At 35.5% G+C, this 22271-nt stretch overlaps 1 protein-coding gene across 5 annotated transcripts in view; it reads right to left on the minus strand.

Moving 5' to 3' along the window:
• The window catches only part of SSBP2 (single stranded DNA binding protein 2), a 283430-nt gene that overhangs the window by 192094 nt on the left and 69065 nt on the right, over positions 1-22271 (minus strand). For all 5 annotated transcript variants that reach the window (XM_011220992.3, XM_011220990.3, XM_002916223.4 and 2 more), the window contains exons 2-3: positions 16102-16174; positions 3503-3564 (exon numbers count right to left, since the gene is read on the minus strand). In XM_011220992.3, coding sequence (XP_011219294.1) covers positions 3503-3564; positions 16102-16174 — 135 coding nt within the window. The remainder of the gene's footprint in view (positions 1-3502; positions 3565-16101; positions 16175-22271) is intronic.

Consider the following 22271-nt stretch of genomic DNA (forward strand, 5'->3'; position numbering starts at 1 on the left):
CTTAAACATTCTAATATTCTATAAAAAACAGAAGTGAGAAGAAGTCACAAAATTGCAACCGGTCCCTCCAAAAAGGACCTTGTGCTTGACCAAATGAGCAAGCAGTAAGCTCTAGAAAAATAGACATTATCCTATTCATATGGACCTTAACAACATTAACAGTTTCCCAGGTTAAAAGAGAAAAAAAGTAACCATTATCATAATCCTGAATCCCTAACCTAGACCACATATGATAAAGCAAAGCTCTAAAGAGTTAAGGATTAAAAATGTCAGGCATTTCAAGATGTCCGTTCTTCCCAACTTGATCTATAGATTCCAAGCAATCCCAATCAAAATCCCAGTAAGTTTTTTTGTGGATATCAACAACTGATTCTAAAGTTTATATGGAGAAGGAAAAGACCCAGAATAGTCAACACAGTGTTAAAGAAGAAGAACAAAGTTGGAGGGCTGATACCATCCAATGTTAAGACTTATTTTTTTTAAAGATTTTATTTATTTATTTGACAAAGAGAGTGAGAGCACAAGCAGGGGAAGCAGCAGGCAGAGGGAGAGGGAGAGAGAGATGCAGGCTCCTTGCTAGGCGGAGAGCTCAATGTGGGGCTTGATACCAGGGCCCTGGGATCATGACCTGAGCTGAAGGCAGACGCTTAACTGACTGAGCCACTCAGGTGCCCCCAGCTTTAAGACTTATTATAAAACTATAGTAATTAAGACAGTGTGGTTTCAGTGAAAAAATAGACCATGCAACAGTAGAACAAAATAGAGAGCCAGAAAAGACCCACATATATAGTCAATCAATCTTTGACAAAGGAGCAAAGGCAATGCAATAGAGCAAAGATAGTCTCTTCCATAAATGGTACCAGGACAACCAGACATCTACATGCAAAAACATGAATCCAGACAAAGACCTTACATTGACCACAAAACTTAAAACACATGGATGTTCATATCAGCTTTTTTCATAACTGCCAAAACTTGGAAGCAACAAAAATGTCCTTCAGTAGGTGAATGTATAAATAAACCATGGTATATCCAGACAGTGGAATAGAATTCAGCACTAAAAAGAAATAAGCTGCCAAGCCATGAAAAAGACATGGAGAAACTTTAAACGTATATTGCTAAGTGAAAGAAGTCAATATGAAAAGGCTATATACTGTATGATTACAACTAAATGATTATGGAAAAGGCAAAACTATGGAGACAGTAAAAGGATCAGTGGTTGCCAGTAGTGGGACATAAGAGTGGAATAGATAAAAAGGCAGAGCACAGAGGATTTTTAGGGCAGTGAAAATACTCTGTATGATGCTATATTGATGGACCATGTCATTATACATTTGTTCAAACCCAAGGAATGTACAACACCAAGAATGAACTGTAATGTAAACTATGGACTTTGGGTAATTACGAATGTGTCAGTGTATGTTCATCAACTATAACAAATGTAGCACTCTGATGAGGGATGCTGATGTGGAGGAGGTATGCCTATTTGGGGGCAGAAGGTATATTTCCGTACCTTCCCCTTAACTGTGTTGTGAGTCTACCAAAAACTGCTCAAAAAAAAAAAAGTTCTAAAAAAAAAAAAAAAAAAAGAAAGAAAGAAAATCAAAGGGACCTCTGAAACAGTTAACAACAACAACAAAAGGTCAAGCATCTGCTGGATTTAAGGTCCACAGTCATGGCTGGCTATACACAATGATCAGGAAAGCTTAGGATCTGGGTAGTTTTCTGAAGGAGAGGATCCATAGACTTTCATCAGTTCTCAGATGAGCCCATAATCTCAAAATCATTAAGAACCACTTATTTACATAGACGGAGTAGGCACCTTAAAGGGTTTACTAGTAGTTTCAGGGGAGAAAATTTTAAAAACTGAGAACACTGTACCCATATATTTTATAGGTGCTACATTTAAATTGAATAGACTATAAAATATGTAGATGCCCATTATTTATCATCTCTTCAATATCTCCAACTAGGTACAAATTAAAATTAGTTAAAATACCAAAGCCACAGGGGAAGAGCTCCCCTGAATCTTAGAGCCATAGAAAAAGGAAGAACAATGGCAGATTTAAGAGCTATACCTTCTGATAGTTAAAACTGAAAAAGCTAAAGTATTCAGTGAGGTACTATCAACAGTATGAAAATAGGTTAAATTCATAAGAAATGGAGCAAAAGAGAAATCGGTGCAAGAAATAAAATTAATTCTTTAATGGAAAATTTTCAAAATCTTCACTTTGTTAGCCAACTAATCCAATAGGGACAGACTCCTGAAATGGTTTCTTAGACTACTTTGCAGACCTAATTGGAAACATGCAAAATATAAGGTGTTAACAGGCAAGGAGACTCAATTACATCTGGCAAACAGCTAAATTTTTACAATATAGATCTAGATATCGTAAATACATACTGTGTAAAATGAAAAACTGACTTTTATAATATGTATTATAACAGCTCAGTCTTAAACCCCAGGAAAACAGCACAATGATAGTGCTCAACTGCAATAAACCGTTGTTCCAAATACAGGAACAGCTCTGAGCCAAAGGACTGCACCTGTTCCTGCCACACATATGTGAGACAAACAAGGGAAACCCACAACCACAACTGATCACATGCGGTTCCATTCACCACAAAACCTCTAGTAAGGCATCTTTTCAGGAGAAAGGTTACAAAGATGAGGGCATTAAATAACGTGCCCAGGAAACCATGTGTGTGGCTCAAGAAGAGAGCTTTTATTTTTCTCTGTTAATTAAGATGTTGAGTGATGAATATATAAGGCACTGAACAGAAAATGCTTCTAAGTTGAAGAAATGCAAACAAACACACTAGCTTGTCCATGCAGACAGGTGAACTGCCACTGCTGTTGCAGAAAAGTCACGTATCTGGACATACTGGTATTACAATGACATTTATAAGCTCTGGTATCAACTGGGCCTTCAATATAGTCTGACGGTCTTTTCTGTGTTCCTACATGGTTCGTTTCCTCAATCTATATTGAACTATTTCAGTTTTTCTTCTGGACAATTCCTCATTGTCCTAAAAATTCACGACTACCTCTACCTTCCGTATCCTCAGGTTTAGATGATATCATGAGGGTCTAAAAGCCAGGGAGAAAGACCTCACCACAAACAAACCACACTAGCAGCTTGATCTTGGATGTCCAGCCTCCAGAAATGTGAGAAAAGAAATTTATGTGGTTTAAGCCATGTGGTCTATGGTATTTTATTATGGCAGCCTAAGCTGACTAATCCAGAATCATACTTACAGTAGGAGATTTCATATACCAAACCCAATTCCAGCTTGACTCAATAGTAGTATCTTTAAGTAAAAGAACACTAAGGCTGGTTTTGAGTTTGACTTTTTTTTTAAGTGCTACCTTCATAAAATAATTATAGAAAACAAAAACAAATAAATAAATAAATAAGAAGCATGAAATCATAAATAGGTATAGTGCAGGCCTACTGGAATATATCATCAATCTAATAAAAATGGAATAAAAGATACTTACCACCACCAAGAATGTAAGAATCCTGGTGGTTCCCCCAATGTGATGTTTTTTTCCCATCTTATCTAAAATGAATAAAAGAGATATTAAATACTTTCCTAATAATACCTTTTTCCACATATATTACAAAATAGTATTTTCCCATTTAAAATACTAAGGTAATATATAAGATTTTAATCATTTTCATATTATTCTTTGTTCAAGTTTTAGAAGTAGTCATTTTACGATGAGATTTGTTGATTGGATAGTTTGAGAGAAGATGCCACCATTACTTTCCTGAATTTGCTTCCCACTGTACCAGGGCTTGCAGGAGAGACTTCTGGAACTTTAAGTATTTCAGGATCTTAAGGCACATCAAAATCACCATTATTAACATCACTATGAAAATCAATTATCATTACTAACCCAGAAATTTGCAAATGACTGGTCTTAATATGTGCAGACTCCATATTAGGCCTTAAGGATTGAGTTTTTAAATAAATTCCTGATTTAAGGGGATGAGAGTTAAGGCATATGTCTTCCATAAAATAAGAATTTGAAAAGACGGGCACCTGGGTGATACAGTCAGTTGTGTGTCTGATTCTTGGTTTCCACTCTGGTCAGGTCGTGATCTCAGGGTCATGAGATTGAACTCTACAGTGGCTTGGAACTCAGCACAGAGTCTGCTTAGAAATCTCTCTCCCTTTCCCTCTGCCCCTCCCCACCCCTCCTCCCGTGCGCGCGTGCACGTGTGTGTGTGTGTGTGTGTGTGTGTGTGTGCGCTCTCTCTCTCTCAAATAAGTAAATAAATCTTTAAAATAATTTTTTTTTAAAGTTCAAAAAGAAAGGGGCGCCTGGGTGGCGCAGTCGTTAAGCGTCTGCCTTCAGCTCAGGGCGTGATCCCAGCGTTCTGGGATCGAGCCCCACATTAGGCTCCTCCACTATGAGCCTGCTTCTTCCTTTTCCACTCCCCCTGCTTTGTGTTCTCTCTCTCGCTGGCTATCTGTCTCTGTCAAATAAATAAATAAACTCTTTAAAAAAATAAATAAATAAAAAATAAAAATAAAAAGTTCAAAAAGATGGAAATATTCACTTTCCAAATGTTTATATTTTATATATATATTCATATATATTTACATATATTATATTTCAAGTGAGTTGGAGTTCACTATAAAAAATTTAAAACAAGATCAGTATCTCTGAAAAATTAAAATTTCTGACTAACTACTCTTTACAAATTATATTTAGAAATTGGAAAGCTGGGTAGGTATTTATACAGTGCCTTTTCTAAGCACTGATAGCAAAAAAAAAAAAAAGATAAAAATCTTTGCATTCAGGAAGATTATACTTTAGTACAGAAGACATAAACAAAAAAAGCAAGAGAGAGAGAGAGAGATTATACTTAGAAGTAGAAGGTGACAAATGCTAAGGAGGAAAACAAAGCCGGGAAGGAGGATAAAAAAAATGGAAAACAATAAGAAGTGAGCTATAATTTTAACTAAGGTGATCCAGAAAGCCCTCAAAAACTATCTTTATGCAGGGGCGCCTTGATGGCTCAGTCAGAAGAGCATGCAGCTCTTGATCTCAGGGTCCTGAGTTCAAGCCCCATGGCGGGCATAGAGATTACTTACATACATACATACATACATACAAACATACATACATACATACATATATAAACAAATAAATAAGAACTTAAAAAAAACCCACAACAATCTTTATGTATAAACATGATTTAGTTTTTTAGTTTAAATAATGAGGGGTGCCTGAGTGGCTCAATCAGTTAAATGTCCAACTCCTGATTTCAGCTCAGGTCATGATCTCAGGATCATGAGATCCAGCCCTTCGTAGGGCTCTGCACCAGGCATGGAGCCTGCTTAAGATTCTCTCTTTCCCTCTCCTCTGCCCCTCCCCCGATCTGCACACGCACACTCTCTCTCTCTAAAAATAATTAATTAAACATTATTTAACAATATCCCAACCAGCAAAGTATGCCCATAGGCCCTTAACATAACGAGGAAGTAAACAACTATATAATTATATATTTCAAAACAAAAAAAAATCAAGGAATCCTTTTTATTACCTACTATGGAAGAACTTAGAAATTCTTGTCCCAAAAGGATTAAAATAAATAAATAAAAGTTTTAAGACAGGAATTCAGAAAGTGGCCCAAAATGTAAAAAAAAAAAAGAAAAAAGAAAAAAAGTAACTCTCTAAGGTAAAGATGAAAAACCATAATTAAAATCACTAAGATCATTTTCTTAGAGGCCTTCAATACACAAAATGTAAACCAAAGGCAGCTTTGAAATAATTTGCTCTCAAAAAACAAATAGAAATTTTCTAAAGATGAGGAAATTATATATGTGATAGCCATTTTTTAAAAGAACTAAAGGAGAAATCCAAGGATTAATGAGTTCGAATTCATAAAGACTAAATATGAACAACGAACGAGAACATGTTACATAAACAAAAGGCAGATCCTATCTTGAACTCTCCTAGGAGTAACACAAATAATTTTTATATCTATGCCACCTTTTATCTGAATTTCCCTTAATCATTATTGTTATCTTCTTGGTTCATGAAAAAAATAAGGAATGGTAGTACTTCATGAGTCTGAGGATAAAGGAAACTCTGATGTCCCGCTAAATTTATAATTTAGTCAAAAACCTGTGTCTTATCTTTCTCTCAATCTTTTCTCTTACCATTTTTTCAGTAGTTGATGTCTTCTTGAAAGGGCATAATAACGAACCTTACAGATATGTCCCAGACACATAAGTATCCTTAATCCCTGGAATCATCCTAATTATATAAACAGCAAGTTTTTCACAGTAGCATCCCTACATTTCATCTCAGTTCATCCTAACTCGACAGATTTATGACTATGAAATAAAGCAGACAGCACTATGCTCAATCAAAAGGAGAATGTCCGATGACTTAGGTTACCGTTAAAGTGGCATGACTAGGTCTCAATGCTGGCCGGTGCTGGAGGAGGGATTAGACTCAGTCTAACATGAGCCCTCCTGTGCTATAGCCAGTGCTCAGAAGTTTCCCTCTGCACTTCCACGACTTCCACAAGCAACCACCAGCAATTTCAGGAGATAAAGTAATCGAGGAAAATACCTACATGGTTTACATTTGATATGGACTTTTGTGAAAGAAGTCTAAAAGTAATGCGTTTTTATTTTATTTTATTTTTTTAGCATTTGTATTTTCAATATTATATCTTATTGTTTCTCAGAGCAGCTCAAAATGCGTCCCATACCTCATCTTTTTCATCCTTATAATAGTCTATACTACATAAAGTTCACGTTTCTCACTTTAAATTGCAAGTAAGTGGCAGAAGCAGCTAAAACTTTGGTCCATCATATTGAAAATAACACAAAAGCCATCCTTTTATAGTTACTGAATAAATAACAATTAATGCTTTAGGCATTTCCAAAGAAGAAATGGTTCTACATAAGAATATGTTTCCATAATGACTGATATTTTTTGTCTCCAAAGTAATTACTACTATAGGTATTACTTGTTTATAGGAAGCATGAGATGATGCTAAGGAAAATAGAACCCTGATCTATAGAAAACTAAGGCACATTCATTGCCACATTTTTAGAAATAATGAAAATCAGAAACAACCCGAAAACATTCACCAATTGTGCATGTAAAATATATTTTTATACTTACATACTATAGAAGAGTGTGCAATCATTAAAAAGAATACAACATATCTACATGGAAAGAAAGCCATGTTATATTGGCTTTTCCAGTTGGAGATTTGGAAGATTAGAGAACAGTATGTATAGTATAAACCTTTCATTTTAAATGATTTTTTTACTGGGGGCAGGGGCAGAAGGAGAGAGAGAGAGTCTTAAGCAGGCTGCACACCCAGCGCAGAGTGTGACACAGGGCTCGATCGCACAAACCTCAGATCATGACCTGAGCTGAAATCGAGTTGAACACTTAACCAACTGAGCCAGCCAGGCCCCGTAAACTTTCTCTATTTAAAAGAAATTGTGTATATTTGTATGTGTGCATTTGGGTGTATACATACATATTAAAGAAATCATACCAAACTTAAAACTATTATATTAGGAAAAGGGTAAAGGAAGACTTCCATTTTAAAATCATATTCATCTATGTAGTTTAATTTTTTTTTTTTTGGCAAACATGTATTAATGATGGACATGGCTGAGGAATGGCCTGAAAATACCTCTAAATGTCAATAGCCATTTTAGAAACAATACTGCTATTTAAGAAAAGGCATTTTCTGTTGTATTGAGTTTCATAGGCTTCAGGCTTTTTTGGGTATTTGAATGACATCTATGCAAACGATTTCTCTCTCTCTTTATTCTATTTTTCCTTCTTCTGTTACCCCAGCTCCAAAATGTATTCTTTATCCTAAGGCTTTTTAAAGTTGTTGAATCATTCACCTCCCCCTAACTTCCATCATTTACCCAGCTAAAAGCTGCATTCTCCCATAACTTACAGATAAATTGCAATGCCCATTCCCACTGCCTGATTCTACATTTGAGGGCCTTGTCTGTGATTAATGCTGTGTCTCTACTATATGACCTGGCATTTTTAGCATTTCAATATAGGTGGAGAGCCAAACACTGAATGAACAAAAAGTATATTGGCAGGGGTAAGACATGCCATCTGGTTTATAAACGATTATTATTAATTACAAATGCCCAAACTATCTGACAGAGCAATTCTTCTTCTAGGAATTTATCTTATAAATATGGTCATGTGTGCAAAATTATATATATGTAACAATTTTCAGTAAAGCATTATTTGTAATTGCAAAAGACTGGAAACAACCTAAATGTCCATTAGTAGGGGGCTGGTGAAAATATATCATGGTACATTTCACAGAATGAAATACCCTACCGCCATATAAGAATTACAAAGTTTCATGAACCAATATAAAACAACTGAAGTCAAACAAATGAAACAAAAATTAAAGCATGTAACAGAGTGTAATAAACTAGTATTTATTATAATTTTTATATAATTATATTTTTATATAATTTATATGCATATTATATTTATATATAATTTCTTTGTATGAACAAAGAAAAAATGACACACACACATACATATACAAGTACATACTTCCTTAACTTTTCAACATTATTTGCTTCAGGCAAGGTATACTGAAATTTACCAATTATCTCTCAGTCCCACACTCACCCTTCTCTGTCCGTTCTACACTAAGTGCTGGGATTCTGAAAATTACATTTCCTGGTTTCCTGTTCAGCTCTGCCAATCAGAAAGACACTAGCTGGAGATCAAATGGCAAGAGGAAGAAGTTTCCTGCCCGTGGCTCCAAAGGTGAAATAGTTGCTGGTTGCAGCAGCAGTAGCTACAGCAACTACACCAGCTACAGCACAGGACAATTCTGGAAGTCAGCAGCTCCTTTCCAGAGGTCCTAGCCTTGTCAGTGTGGGACCTCTTTGAATGATCCAGACCCACTCCCACAGCATCTCCAACAGCACAGCAGTAGGCCTGAAGTTCATGGACTCCGAACTTTTCAGAGTATTCCTAAATCCTTTCATACTTCTTGAGAACCAATATTCAAAAAAAGTTAATACCATAAACGGATAAAGTTAGTTCCCGTGTTAAGAAAAGAATCTGTATACGTTTGTTCCTAAACAAAATTCCGGAGTCTTCTAATTTAGATATAACCTACTGTTCCCACTAATTTTCAAAAATCTTCCAAGTATAGATACATCTGTACACTAAACTAAACATTAAAAAAGTCAGAACAATTACATTTTAATTTAAAAAATTAACCAAAGAGATGTATAACCGGAAGAAAAATCTGATCAGACTTCAAAAGCAGATAATCCGAAACTGTGCTATTCAACATGGTATCCCCTAGCCACACGTGGTCCTTTAAATTTAAATTAACCGAACGTTCCTCATTCACTCTAGCCACTTTTCAACTGCTTAATAGTCACATGAGACTAGTGGAGAACTTACTAGAAGCACAGATTAGAAATCATCTCTTAATCACAGGGAGTTTTATTGAATAGTGCTGTTGTATTCTAGAAGACAGAAGTCCTCTTCAAGGCTACATCCAGGTGAGAGACTGGGCTGCTGAGACACACGTGCTACTGGTGCAGATGATGTCTTTTATTAGGGAAACTCCCTGATGGATCTCTTCTATTTTTGTTTTTATTTTTTGGGCTGCTGGAAAAGTAAAAGCTCCCAGGAAAGGTTGGAAAATAGAGAATGAATATTTAATATGCCACATAATAAAATAACAAGAATTCAGGAGACTGCTGATAATCTCCCAGAAAGAAGACATCTGACATGTCTAGGAGGATTCAGAAAAGGAGACAATGGGAGAGGTTATGAGGAGTCAACAAGACAGAAGGCAAGTGGGAGCCCTCAGGTAAATAGCTAGTAATAAATTCCCATGGCAAGGAGATCAAAAAACTTAAAGTTGTTTTTAATATTCAAGTTGATATCGTTGCCTGTACCGTACAAGGCTGAGTAGTGTTCAGTTTTCCCTAATCTTCAGTAAGAATCTTTTATACACAAGAGCAGTGACTCAGTGGAGCTTGGAGGCTACAAGAGAAACATAAAACTTCAGACGAAGAAAAGGTAGCAGCCATAAGAAGGAGGAACAGTGAGGTTGTAATACTTGGTGGGAGCAAGAAATTACAGCGGGAGAACCTCCAGCCCCCTCTCCCCGCAGTAAGCCCCAGAGATGTTAGAGAGGACTTGTGGGAACCTGTAATATTAGGGATTAGAGTTGGAGCTATTTTGATAGGAAAGGTAACCCCAGGAGGTAGGAGAATTGTAGGCCATCCAAATGACAGATACTTGGAGCATACATGTACACGTACGACATATATATTTGTACTTCAGTATAGAAACTACACAAGGTAAAAAAGAATTGGTCAAGAAGTTTAAAAATAACTCCTTTAAGTATGTACTACATGCTAGGCCCATCTAAGCATTTTATAGGTACTAACCCATTAAACCTCAGCACAACGTTTAAGTATTATTACAGTTACCTTCTTTTTATAATTAAGAAAACTGAGTAAGTTAGATGTAGAACATAATTCAAACCCAGCAGTTTGGCCCCAAAGCAATTACTCTTACCTACCATACTATGTTGCCTCCAAACTAAAGTTCAAGAAACTGGTCAGGAAATTGTTATTTTCTCTTTTCAGTGAAAGATACACAGAACACAATTTTGGAGTCTCTGATGTTCAATAATTTAGCATTTCTTTTTTTTTTTTTTTTAAGATTTTATTTATTTATTTGACAGAGAGAGAGACACCCAGCGAGAGAGGGAACACAAGCAGGGGCAGTGGGAGAGGAAGAAGCAGGCTCATAGTGGAGGAGCCTGATGTGGGGCTTGATCCCATAACGCCGGGATCACGCCCTGAGCCGAAGGCAGACGCTTAACCGCTGTGCCACCCAGGCGCCCCAATAATTTAGCATTTCTAATAAAATCTGAAGAAGCAATCTGTTAGATTTTTTAAGCTTCTATTTCTGGCTAACTTACTGGCTAATTTATGGCAAATAAGGACTATTAATATAAACAATGTAAAATTCTTAAGAAGGAAAAAAAAATCTCGATATTTGCAACAATTTAGTTCCATTTTATTTGTTAAGGTCACCAAGCCTCATTCAGGGGCATGACAAATACCACGCAAAATTTCAGGAATGAGTTGGAATTATCTTTGCATAATGAAATAAGATAACCAGAAAAAGGATAGTTTCTAATGAATTCAAAGTAACAAAAATTGATAAAGAATTGTAAAGATTTCTGTTTCTAATTACTGAATACTGAAAGATAATAATAGATAAATAAAAGATAATAAAAGATAAAGCTGAGGAAGATCTCTGCATTGAGACTATGTCTAAAGAATGTTCAATCTTGGGGGTTGGGGTAACTGGGTGAAGGACATTAAGGAGGGCATGTGATGTAATGAGCACTGGGTATTCTATAAGACTGATGAACCACTGGCCTCTACCTCTGAAACAAATAATACACTATATGTTAATTAACTGAATTTAAATTAAAAAAAAAAGAATGTTTAATTTTGTCCTACTGGGGGGTAAAAAAATTTAAAGTCGTGGAAACTATATTTGGGATTCTGGTACTGGTTTAGAATCTATCATGAATTGGATACAACAATGAGCTACTTAACATAACCTGGGTAGAGCTGTGATTTCTATCATTAGTTCAATGATATCTCTTTTTACTAAGAAACGAAAAACAAAAACAAACAAAACCCAGTTGGGCTAATAGTTCTGGACTCTGTTCTGGCTGATAACAAAATCTATCAAGAACAGTTCAGTTGCTGATAGCCCAGGTCAAGGGCATTATCAGAAAGGCCAACCCACGGGGCACCTGGGTGGTTCAGTCGGTTAAGTGTCTGACTCCTGATCTCAGCTCAGGTTTTAATTTCAGAGTTGTGAATTTAAGCCCCACACTGGGCTCCACACTGAGTGTGGAGCCTACTTTAAAAAAGGAAAAAAAAAAAAAAAGGCCAAACTCAGTGAGAGACTGGGCTGCTGAAATCTACATCTTATTCAGATGACGTCTAAAGTTCCAATTTGACCTTTTCACAACTTCACCATAAAGGAAACCCACACCTAAGAAAGGTGGCCCAACACAGCAAATCCTGATTCAAAAGGGCTCATTAATATCATAGTCATCCAAATCCTCATTCATCCTCATTCATCCTGAGAATGACAAAATGGGAAGAAGTATTCTACTTAGCCCTAAACCAGGGTAAGGACATTGAACATCTGAGTGATTAGTGACACTTTAATCATTTCCTTTTTATCACACAATACCCAACCCAAATAAACAGGTCTTCCTAGTTTTTAAGCTCCTTGTGTAACTGTCCTGAATTAGGTAAAAAATCTGGGGATAGACTCACAAGAACTTAGATAAGATGGTCTTTTACTTCTCAAACTACTTAAGAAGTCAGTCTACAACAAGCAGCCTTAAATTATCCATATGATCCAAGTGAAAATAAGAGAGAAAGCAATGCTAAATAGGGTACAAAGCTCTAAAAGATTACATTCTCCTTTACTAACCATAGTTGGAGAGCAGGGGGAGGTGGTATTGCCATTCACACAGACACCATAGTACAAACCAAACAATGTTTCTCTTTTACTTAAAGAGCATCAAAAGCTCTCTTTTGCAAGATAAAGTCCAAGCTTCCTGGCACAGTATGCAAAAGTCTTCAGTAAGAGCGCACTATCAGCTCAGATTGGTGGAGCCCTGCGAAAGCTTTCCTAAGAAAAGCGAATTCCAAACTACTCAGGTGGGGAGGGATTTTAGGCAGAGAAAACCCAGGTGACAGAAGCCTATGGTATGTATAGGCAAATACAAGCAGCCAGTTATCATGGAAATTTAGCGTCAGGAAGATTATAGAAATGTACTGAAATGTAACCAACTGAAATTATTTAGAACTCTAGGGTGTATATAGCAATGGCCTGTACTTCTTTTTTTTTTTTTTTTAAGATTTTATTTATTTATTTGACAGAGACAGCCAGCAAGAGAGGGAACACAAAGCAGGGGGAGTGGAAGAGGAAGAAGCAGGCGCCTAGTGAAGCCTGATGTGGGGCTCGATCCCAGAACGCTGGGATCACGCCCTGAGCCGAAGGCAGACGCTTAACGACTGCGCCACCCAGGCGCCCCCAATGGCCTGTACTTCTAGGCTTCCATTTTAAAATGGGGGATAAAATTTTGTATTTTCTCTTCTATTATTTTTATTTTTAAATAACTATACAAATAGGATATACATTGCACATGTGTGTGTGTGTGTGTGTGTGTATGCAAGTAAGGATAAAATTCCCCTTTAATTCCTTTAAAATCCCTACTCTCAGAAACTAGTCTGGCATGTATATTCTTTTTTTTTTTTTTTTAAAGATTTTATTTATTTGACAGAGACAGCCAGCGAGAGCGGGAACACAAGCAGGGGGAGTGGGAGAGGAAGAAGCAGGCTCCTAGCGGAGGAGCCTGATGTGGGGCTCGATCAGAGAACGCTGGGATCAAGCCCTGAGCCGAAGGCAGACGCTTAATGACTGTGCCACCCAGGCGCCCCGTGGCATGTATATTCTTTGAGACTTTTTACTATACTTCACGCTGATAAATATGTACCCACAAAAATATATAGTATTGCATCATGTTCCTTTATATTCAAAGGTTTCCATGGGAATGCCATACTTCAGCTTGCTTCTATTACTTGAAAATGTTTTGAAAGTTTACCCATGCTAAATCCAAATAGATCTAACATTCTTTTACATTCTGGGAAACTTACACCTCAATTAATCTAGCCATTCCCTATATACAGAAAACACTATATTGGTTATTTAGGTAATGAGAATGTATTTTCACAGTGCCACTTGGAGTTTGGCAAGCTAGAAAGTAAAGAATAGTTCTGGGAATCACATATACTCATCTCCAAAGTCGGAAATACTGTATCTTCTTGGTAACAATAGTTTGTTTTCAGCTTAATTGATTCCCGTTATGAAATTGAACCAAACTGATAATTCAGAGAAATCCTCAGTTTTGTATTCCAAATGAAGCCAGAGAAAATAAAATCATGGTAAATACTTGTCAGAAAAGTGTGAATCTCTTCTGAAATTATAATTTCATTTTTACCAAATAGACCTAGAAATTTTGTATATCCATTTTCCATTCAATTCAGGGTTTATCAGAACAGTACCTGGTTATCTCAATCTAGTTATGCTTAATCCACATGATCCATTTAAGTCCAAACAGCTGAATTTCCTTAAATGCTTTAGCAGCGTTTTTCTTTTTCATGAAGTTTAAGAACCACTGAATCTGACATCTTATAATGTTGGTAAAAAATTAGTCATAGGAACCCTCGAGGACTCAGCAAGTTTAGTCAATTCAAAATGCTCCTTGATCTAAGCAAAGAGATCAGTAAATTCTTTAATCAAGTTTCATCAAGTTTTCAACTGCATTAAAATAAAAATTTTAAATCTCCATAGCTGCCTTTAGTTTCTTTTAAATACTCTCTAAGTTGTCAGTGATTACGAATACAAATATTAAGAGCATCCCTTTTGCAATCTCAATCACTGCCTCTGTAACAACAAACAGTGAGTGTGGGGTAGCAAGGTGAAATACAAAGTCTTCTAATTAATGATTTAATGAGATATAAATATACTAAATTTCTGTTTTGATTTGAATAAACTTTAAAATCCAATTTTTATTACACTGTATATACTCATTCTATGGTAAAACAATTGACTTCTTTTACGTTCTAAGCATATCTCCCAAATTCCTTTTTTGCAAACAGGCCCTAACAATTCACATATACTAATTAATTAGATTAAAAATTGGGGGGCTTTGTGTGTTTGGTTACTTCTGCATTTGTTTTTGGAGAAAGTGAACCTCAAGAATGTTGTACCTCTAGCAGGGAGGGCACTTTGGTCAAGGGGTTGCCTGTCATGTTCCTGAGGTCGTGGGGGTCAAACTAGTGAGGTGACTTGAGATATTATTTCGAGCAGGACTTGTCTCATAAAACTACAAACACAGGCCACAAATGAGACCTTCATATGTAACTTTAAATTTTCTAGTAAACACATTAGAAAAGAAAAAAATGGCAAAATTAATTTTAGTAATTTATTTTACCCAATATATCCAAAATATTACCATTCCAATGTAAGGTAAAAATTTTAAAATTACTGGATATTTTATGTTCTTCTAGTCACACTAAATCTTCAAAATCCAGCATGTACGTCATACTTTTGGCACTTTTCAGTGGGATTAGTCATATTTCAAGCATTGAAAAGCCATATAAAGCTAGTGGTTACCATACAGGACAGCACAGATATGGGGGAAAAACAGAAGCTTTCGAATAAACATAGATCTAGGCTTGAATTCCAGTTCCATAATTCACCAAGCTGTATGACCATCAGCCAGTGATATAAATTCTCTGAGCCCTATTGTTCTTATCAGTAAAAGAGGAACACCACCATCTGCCTTACAAATTTCTTATAAGAACTAGTGATAATATAAAGTACTTTGGCACACTATGTGCCTAGCATATAACAGAACTCAGTAAAATCCTCCTCATCCTCATCATTACATAAAATGAAGGAGAAAAGAGGAGAAACTACCATTGTAAAAAGCCTCCAATTCAAAATTTAAAAAAATGTGGAGAAAAGCAGGAAAAGATACAAGAACTTGAAATAAGATCATCAAAATGTTTTCTAACTGAAATTTAGTCGTTAATCCACTATTATCCATACAGAATAAAAATAAACAAAACCCGTATTTTACAAAATTATGAATAATGCCAAAATAAGGTACAGCTAAAACTAGAGATATTTGTCTTTTTTTTAAGCAAATTTGCCTTCTTGATTATTATTGTCAAGGCTAATAATTAGTTTCTATTTCTACAGGGGGAAAAATGGCTAGAAAGTTGAGTAGAAGGTTATTGGCATGAAAATGGGACACTAAAAAATGCTTACAAATAATCTACAAAGACTGTATTATGCATACCGATAACCAAGCGTTCACTATATAATATGTAATGATAGTTTTTTCAAATAATTGTTACAGAATATTTTCATTCATTTATATAAGATATCAAAAGAAAATGTATCAAACATACCTCTGACAAAAATGTTTGGGCCGATTTCTGAGCTCCTACATGGAGCAGATATTCATATACGTAGAGTGCTAACCTAGAAAATGAATAAAATATTTATTGAGAAGAGGTGTATTTAACATTCATTCTTTAAATAATGCACATACTTTTTCATTACAAATATATCATACACATTAACAGTGTCAGAAAATTAACTCTTCCCATACCTTTTCAGTGGGAGTTCAAACATATCTGTTCAGAAAGAACTTAAACTAAAAAGTACACAAAGAAAAAAGGCAAATGTATCTTTTCTTGAAAAGAAACATCTAAATAGGGATTTTTTCCCTTGGATCATGTCACTTATCATAACCTCATTCCCTTTGTTATACCTAATATAATTGATAACTTATAACCCAATATTAATAATCTCCATAACCTATTTTAAGGTATAGTTATTATCTTTCATTATTAAAATAAATGAATTAAGTAAATGGACCTCTGAACAACTTTATGTCCTTCGATCTTTTTGGTGAATTTAACATGAACTCCAGCTGTTTGCACAGCTGTATGCCAAAATGGGTGCTAAAATTTCATTTTAATATTTTTTCAGGCAACCTCTCCTTACCTTTTAGGTTTGAGTGTTAAACCAATAAGATAATATATTAGCTTATAAGGATTCAAACTTTCAGCAAACCACAGCATTAAGTAAAGTTTAAAAACATCAAGTCCTATTAAGCATTTGGGTACTTATAGTTTAAAAGTTAACACAAAATTACATATAAATTTATCATTCAAATACAGAATATTAAGTATGCACTATACACTTGTACTACTCTCATTATCTTGTGGATTCAGAATTTTAAGCTACACCATGTGGCTCAATTTCAGTTGAGCTGTTAACAAAATATTATTCATAAACCCAAATTAGTCTGAGGCAGTATTTTTAATGATATCTTGGACTGATGCCCAGATAGCTCACAACAGTTCAGTTTCTGCTACACTATATTTACCAATATTAAGCCAGGTTTACAGTAAACAAAACAATGCAATAATAACCACAATTCTGTAGAGCTACACCATTTCTCTTGCCAAGTGAATTTCTGATTGTTAAAGATTGATAGCATTTGCAAAAATGAGTATTTTCTTTGTTTTCATGAAAAAACATCACGCATGTAATGAAAAGAGAAAGCCTATACAAATTCAATTGCTCTGTACACTTAGTTCTTTCCCCATTCCAAAAGTGCGAAACACTTAAAATGAGAATTACTCTGTGGTTACTAAGTACCACAAGAGAGTAGACAGACATCTGTTGAAATTAATCACAGATAAAAAGTATGTTAGTAGAAACACCTCCTAACCTCTGCAAGTTGAATGACACTTCTTAGATCATGCTTCTCAACATTTTTTCTACCCTAACACACATGAGGGACATGACATGCTTCTTTCAACAGCAGTATCTCCTGTGGAAGTGTGGTTCATCCCCAAAGTATATAACGGATACGGGAACTGGAATATTCCTATAGTTTCAAACAAACAAACCCTACTGGTGATTCTTATCATTCAATCTTTAAACACACATACAATCTGTCCTTCCACAAACTACTCCCATACAATCTGTCCTTCCACAAACTACTCCCATACAATCTGTCCTTCCACAAACTACTCCCAACCCCATCAAATGATGCACTGACCATGTTGGCAAATCTCACCTCAAAAAAGAGAATTATTTGTGAATTTTTCCTGGAGACACTGTGAAGCCTCAAAATTGCCTGCCAAGGACAGTGTCACCCTACTGCCTGAGAAGAAACCTGGCCCCAAGTAATTCCTCGCAGTCTGTCAAATCTTAGGCCTGGCACCAAACAAATGTTAGAGGCTAGACAAGAAACCTAGGCCTAAGTCAAAGGGTGAACAACAGGGTGTTCCACCAAGCTTGGAAAAATGGGAAGCGAGAGGCAGAATGTGAAGCAGAGACACCATGGTGGTCCTTGGGGGTAAGAGAACAGACCCCAGAACAGTCAAGGCCAGAGCACAACTGTTGCTGTGTCCTTGCAATGAACACTATTCCTTAAAGTTAAGCAAATCACTTCCTCGTAATCTCTTCTTTGTAATATTAAAGGGGCTAATATATTTCTACTATGTTTTCCTCCGATTAATTAGGTAACAAAAAGGATAACTCTTTACAAATGGAATTAAAAGCAACAATCTCTACTCTTTCTCTATGGGTCTAAGATAGTCATTATAAAAAATGTATTGGAAGGGGCATAGAATCAATGGGGGAAAGGAGTTTCAAATTACATCACAAAAAATTCTGAAGCATCTTCCAAGTGCTGTGCCTGTCCTCCCACCCTTGGAATCTGTGCTAGAAGCATATCATTACCAAGAAGGTGATACAGTGGGACAGGGCTGAAGAAAACCTATCCATAATGCCACTTCATATGTCCAAGCTCTGTAACCTCCCTTGAACAAAATTAACCCTTCCAGGCAGCCAAGACCTATGCTGTAGAAAGAGTGGCAGGGGGCACTGCATGGATGAATGATTAACTAACTCTACTGCCATGATGACTTCATTATACATCACCAGCAAATCTCCAATATTTTAACTACCATCTCAGTGCGTAAGATTTTCCAAATCTATCTCTTTAGTCCTATTGTCTGTACCAAGCTCCAAACCTGCTTCTCTAAATTATTGTTTGAAGTTCCTAACAACATACTTCTCTTTTAAATTGATGACATCCAAAGTTAAACTCATCTTCTCCACCTGTTTATAGTACCTGTGCTCACCCTGAATGAAGCAGGATTTGAGTCGTTTCCACATTTGTAAAAGAGAAAGAATATTTTCCTTGTAATATTGTTGAAAGAAATAGAGTACACAGTAAATAGTAACAATGACCATTATTATCAATTTCAGCCAATTATCTCACATCCAATAACATATTACCAATCATGTACTGGACTCTAATGTTACAACCTCTCCCACATTTGCCAGTTCTTTCCATGCCCCTTCCTGCTCCTGGTGGACCCCTCAGAACCACAGCAATAGCAGGAACATTTGCTCTAGCTTTCAGATACAGATACTGTGTATTTCCCAGCATTTCCGAACAAGAGAGGCATCAGGGCCACCAGAAATAAGAAACTCCGGAAGGTTCTGGGGGAAAAGCCCTGCAGAAAAAGATACCATTTGAACACAGATGATTCCACGGAAGTGGAGATTGACACTTATCCCCATGTAGGTAACTCATGGCATGGTCCCTTGCCACATGGCATGAGATCACCAAACATAAGACAACATTTTATTTGGATTCAATTTCTACTGAACAGTAGAAATTTTAAAAATAAATAATGAATATACAAATATTTAAAATGTATATACTCTCAAATTAACATTTTCTTTTTTCCTTTTCAGAATCTTTAAAAAACTTAACTACTTTTGATAAATTAGAGTGGTTATTTGACCTAATGGATTATAACGTGATCCAAATATGTAAAAAAATTAAGAATCATGCAGTAAGAGTTTATCTACATGTACATATGTGTATGTATACATACTGTCCACAGAAAGAGAGTACAAGGAAACATGAGTTATAGCTAATGACAGAAGCAGTGATAACAATAAGAAGTAACAGATGAAGACTAACGGGTAACAGACAGGAAAAGAAAACCTAAACAAAGCCTTAAAACCTTATGGCCTACTTAGAGTGGGAGCAAACATCCCCACACCTCCTTCAGAAGACCTGAGGGCAACTTTCCTTATAGCACTGTCCTCTAATTAACAATCATAACGGTAGCTTTCTGTCTCCAGCAAAAGTTTTAAACTTTGTGCCACTCATACCTAACAATAATCTAAGATATCTGGCTACATAAAAATATAAAACCTCTGATATTTTCCGAAACATTTTTTCCCAATTTGTTGTTTGACTTAGTATCGGTCAGGGTTTTTTTGGGGGGGAGGGGACAGATTTAGATACTTTAAATTTTTTTTCAAAGATTGTATGTATTTATTTGACAGAGAGAGAGAGAAGGAGAGAGCACACAGGGGAGGTGAGGGGCAGAAGGAGAGGGAGAAGCAGACTCCCTGCTGAGCAGGGAGCTGGACTCAGGGCTCAATCCCAGGACCCCAAGATCATGACGAGCCAAAGGCAGATGCTCAACTGACGGAGCCACCCAGGCGCCCCAATCACAACTAATTTTAAGATGTAGAGAATGTTAAATGTCACTGTGAATCAAAGAAATATATATTAAAGCAACGATGGGATTTAAATTCTTACTTAAACACATAATACGTGAGGGAATGGATACTCATACTGCTGATGACAGTAAACTGGTCTTATTGTTTAAAAACCAATTTGGCATTAAGTATACATCAAGAATTTGGGGGAAAAAAAGTTTACACACTTTGACCCAATAATTCCATTACTGGGCATCTAGCTAAAAAATTACTGTAAATGCAGAAAAGCTTAATGCACAAAAATTTTTAACCAAAGATTATGTAGAACAATCAAAGAATAAATAAATACATAAACTGGCAGGAGTTACAGTGAAATATTTTTGCATTAGTTAGTTTCATGTTTAAAAATATAATTCAGAATTTAGTTATAAATCTATTCAAGAAGCACTTAAGTGGCTCCTCTCTGCTTAACCACTGAACTTTAAAATCTATGAAAATGTCATTACCACATGACCAAATAAAATTACTTCAAATTTAGCTTGTGAAAATTACAAAATCTAACAAAGAAACAGATTTTTACCATTCACATGAACAAACTCTATTACGTGCCTATCACTTAACAGTACTAGGACAACTAAGTATGTAAGTATGTAACTAATAATGCATATACAACAGATACCTAATTATAGCAAATTCTCAACCATCCTTGTAAATAAAGGATTTTACAGTCTGAGAAAGGGGTAAAGACCTTGCTTCACTCTATTCTTTCTATAATCCAGCTATCTAATTTGAGATTAAATCTCTTCCTCCAAAGGAAATGGTAGGGGGGAAAAAAAGGAACTATGGGCAAGACATTAAAAAGTTTTCTAGAACACAGTTGTTAATCTGCAAACAAGTTTTCCAAGCTACACATAAATAAAAGGTGAATACCTTCTATAGTTCAGAGCTAATTCCTAACTCTTTCTACATACATGTATATGTACATATGTAAATTATCTATGTATGTGTGTATAGTATATCATTATTTTAAAAAATAATTATTTCACAAAAGTCAGCTAATAGAAAAAGTCTAACTTTTTAAAATCTGAATTTAGAGAACAGTTAAAGTGGATATGACTGTTGATATTATAGAAAGGATGTTTTTATCTTGTGAACAGGATTTATCAAGTTACCTTTACATGTGCTAGTTATAATAACATATAATTTAATATTTATAAAACTTTACAGGAATATATACTATAATGTGTGCCATTTTTTTTGTAATCTGTAATATAACATTTTATTATGTTTCACAATATTCCAATGAGGGAGACAGAGTTATGAACTATGTAAAAATATTACTAGGTAAGTGTCTATGCAATGAAAAATCCAACTACCAATAAATGACCATGTCTGTCAGCCTGACCATAATGTCCTATATCTACTTTTCAAACTTAAGTCTATCACCTATTAAAGAATCTGTCCTTTGCACACTATCCTTTTAATATTTCAACAAGATGTAGTGTTGAAATTGAAAAGTAAAGAAAGCTGCCATTTAATATGAGAAAACATCCATCCATTCCAAACTTCGGTGATTAAAACTAATTATTAGCATTTTGTAATCTTCTTACATTTAGCAAGGAAAAAGAAAGAAAAAAAAAGATTCAAATAAACAACATAAAGCTTTCAACTTAATAGATCCCCGTTTGTAATTCTAAAATTCATTCAGTTAGGCCCTAAAAAAAAGAAAAATTTCTTTTGGTTAATTCACTATATGTACAAAGTTGGAGGGATGACAGAGTTGGATAATAACTTTTAAAAAAAAGCTATTCCTAATTTGTTTTGAAATTACATTACTATAATGTACTTTATCTGTTTTATCTCTATCTCCAGCACCTAAAATGGTAAGTATCCCAATACATTTTTTTTTAAGATTTTATGTTTATTTCCACACTCAGGGGCTTGAACTCACAACCCTGAGATCAAGAGTCACAAGCTCCACTGACTGAGTCAGCCAGGTGTCCCTCCAATACATATTTTTTAATGAATG

Source organism: Ailuropoda melanoleuca, chromosome 3, assembly GCF_002007445.2.
Source record: "Ailuropoda melanoleuca isolate Jingjing chromosome 3, ASM200744v2, whole genome shotgun sequence".
Taxonomy (NCBI): domain Eukaryota; kingdom Metazoa; phylum Chordata; class Mammalia; order Carnivora; family Ursidae; genus Ailuropoda; species Ailuropoda melanoleuca.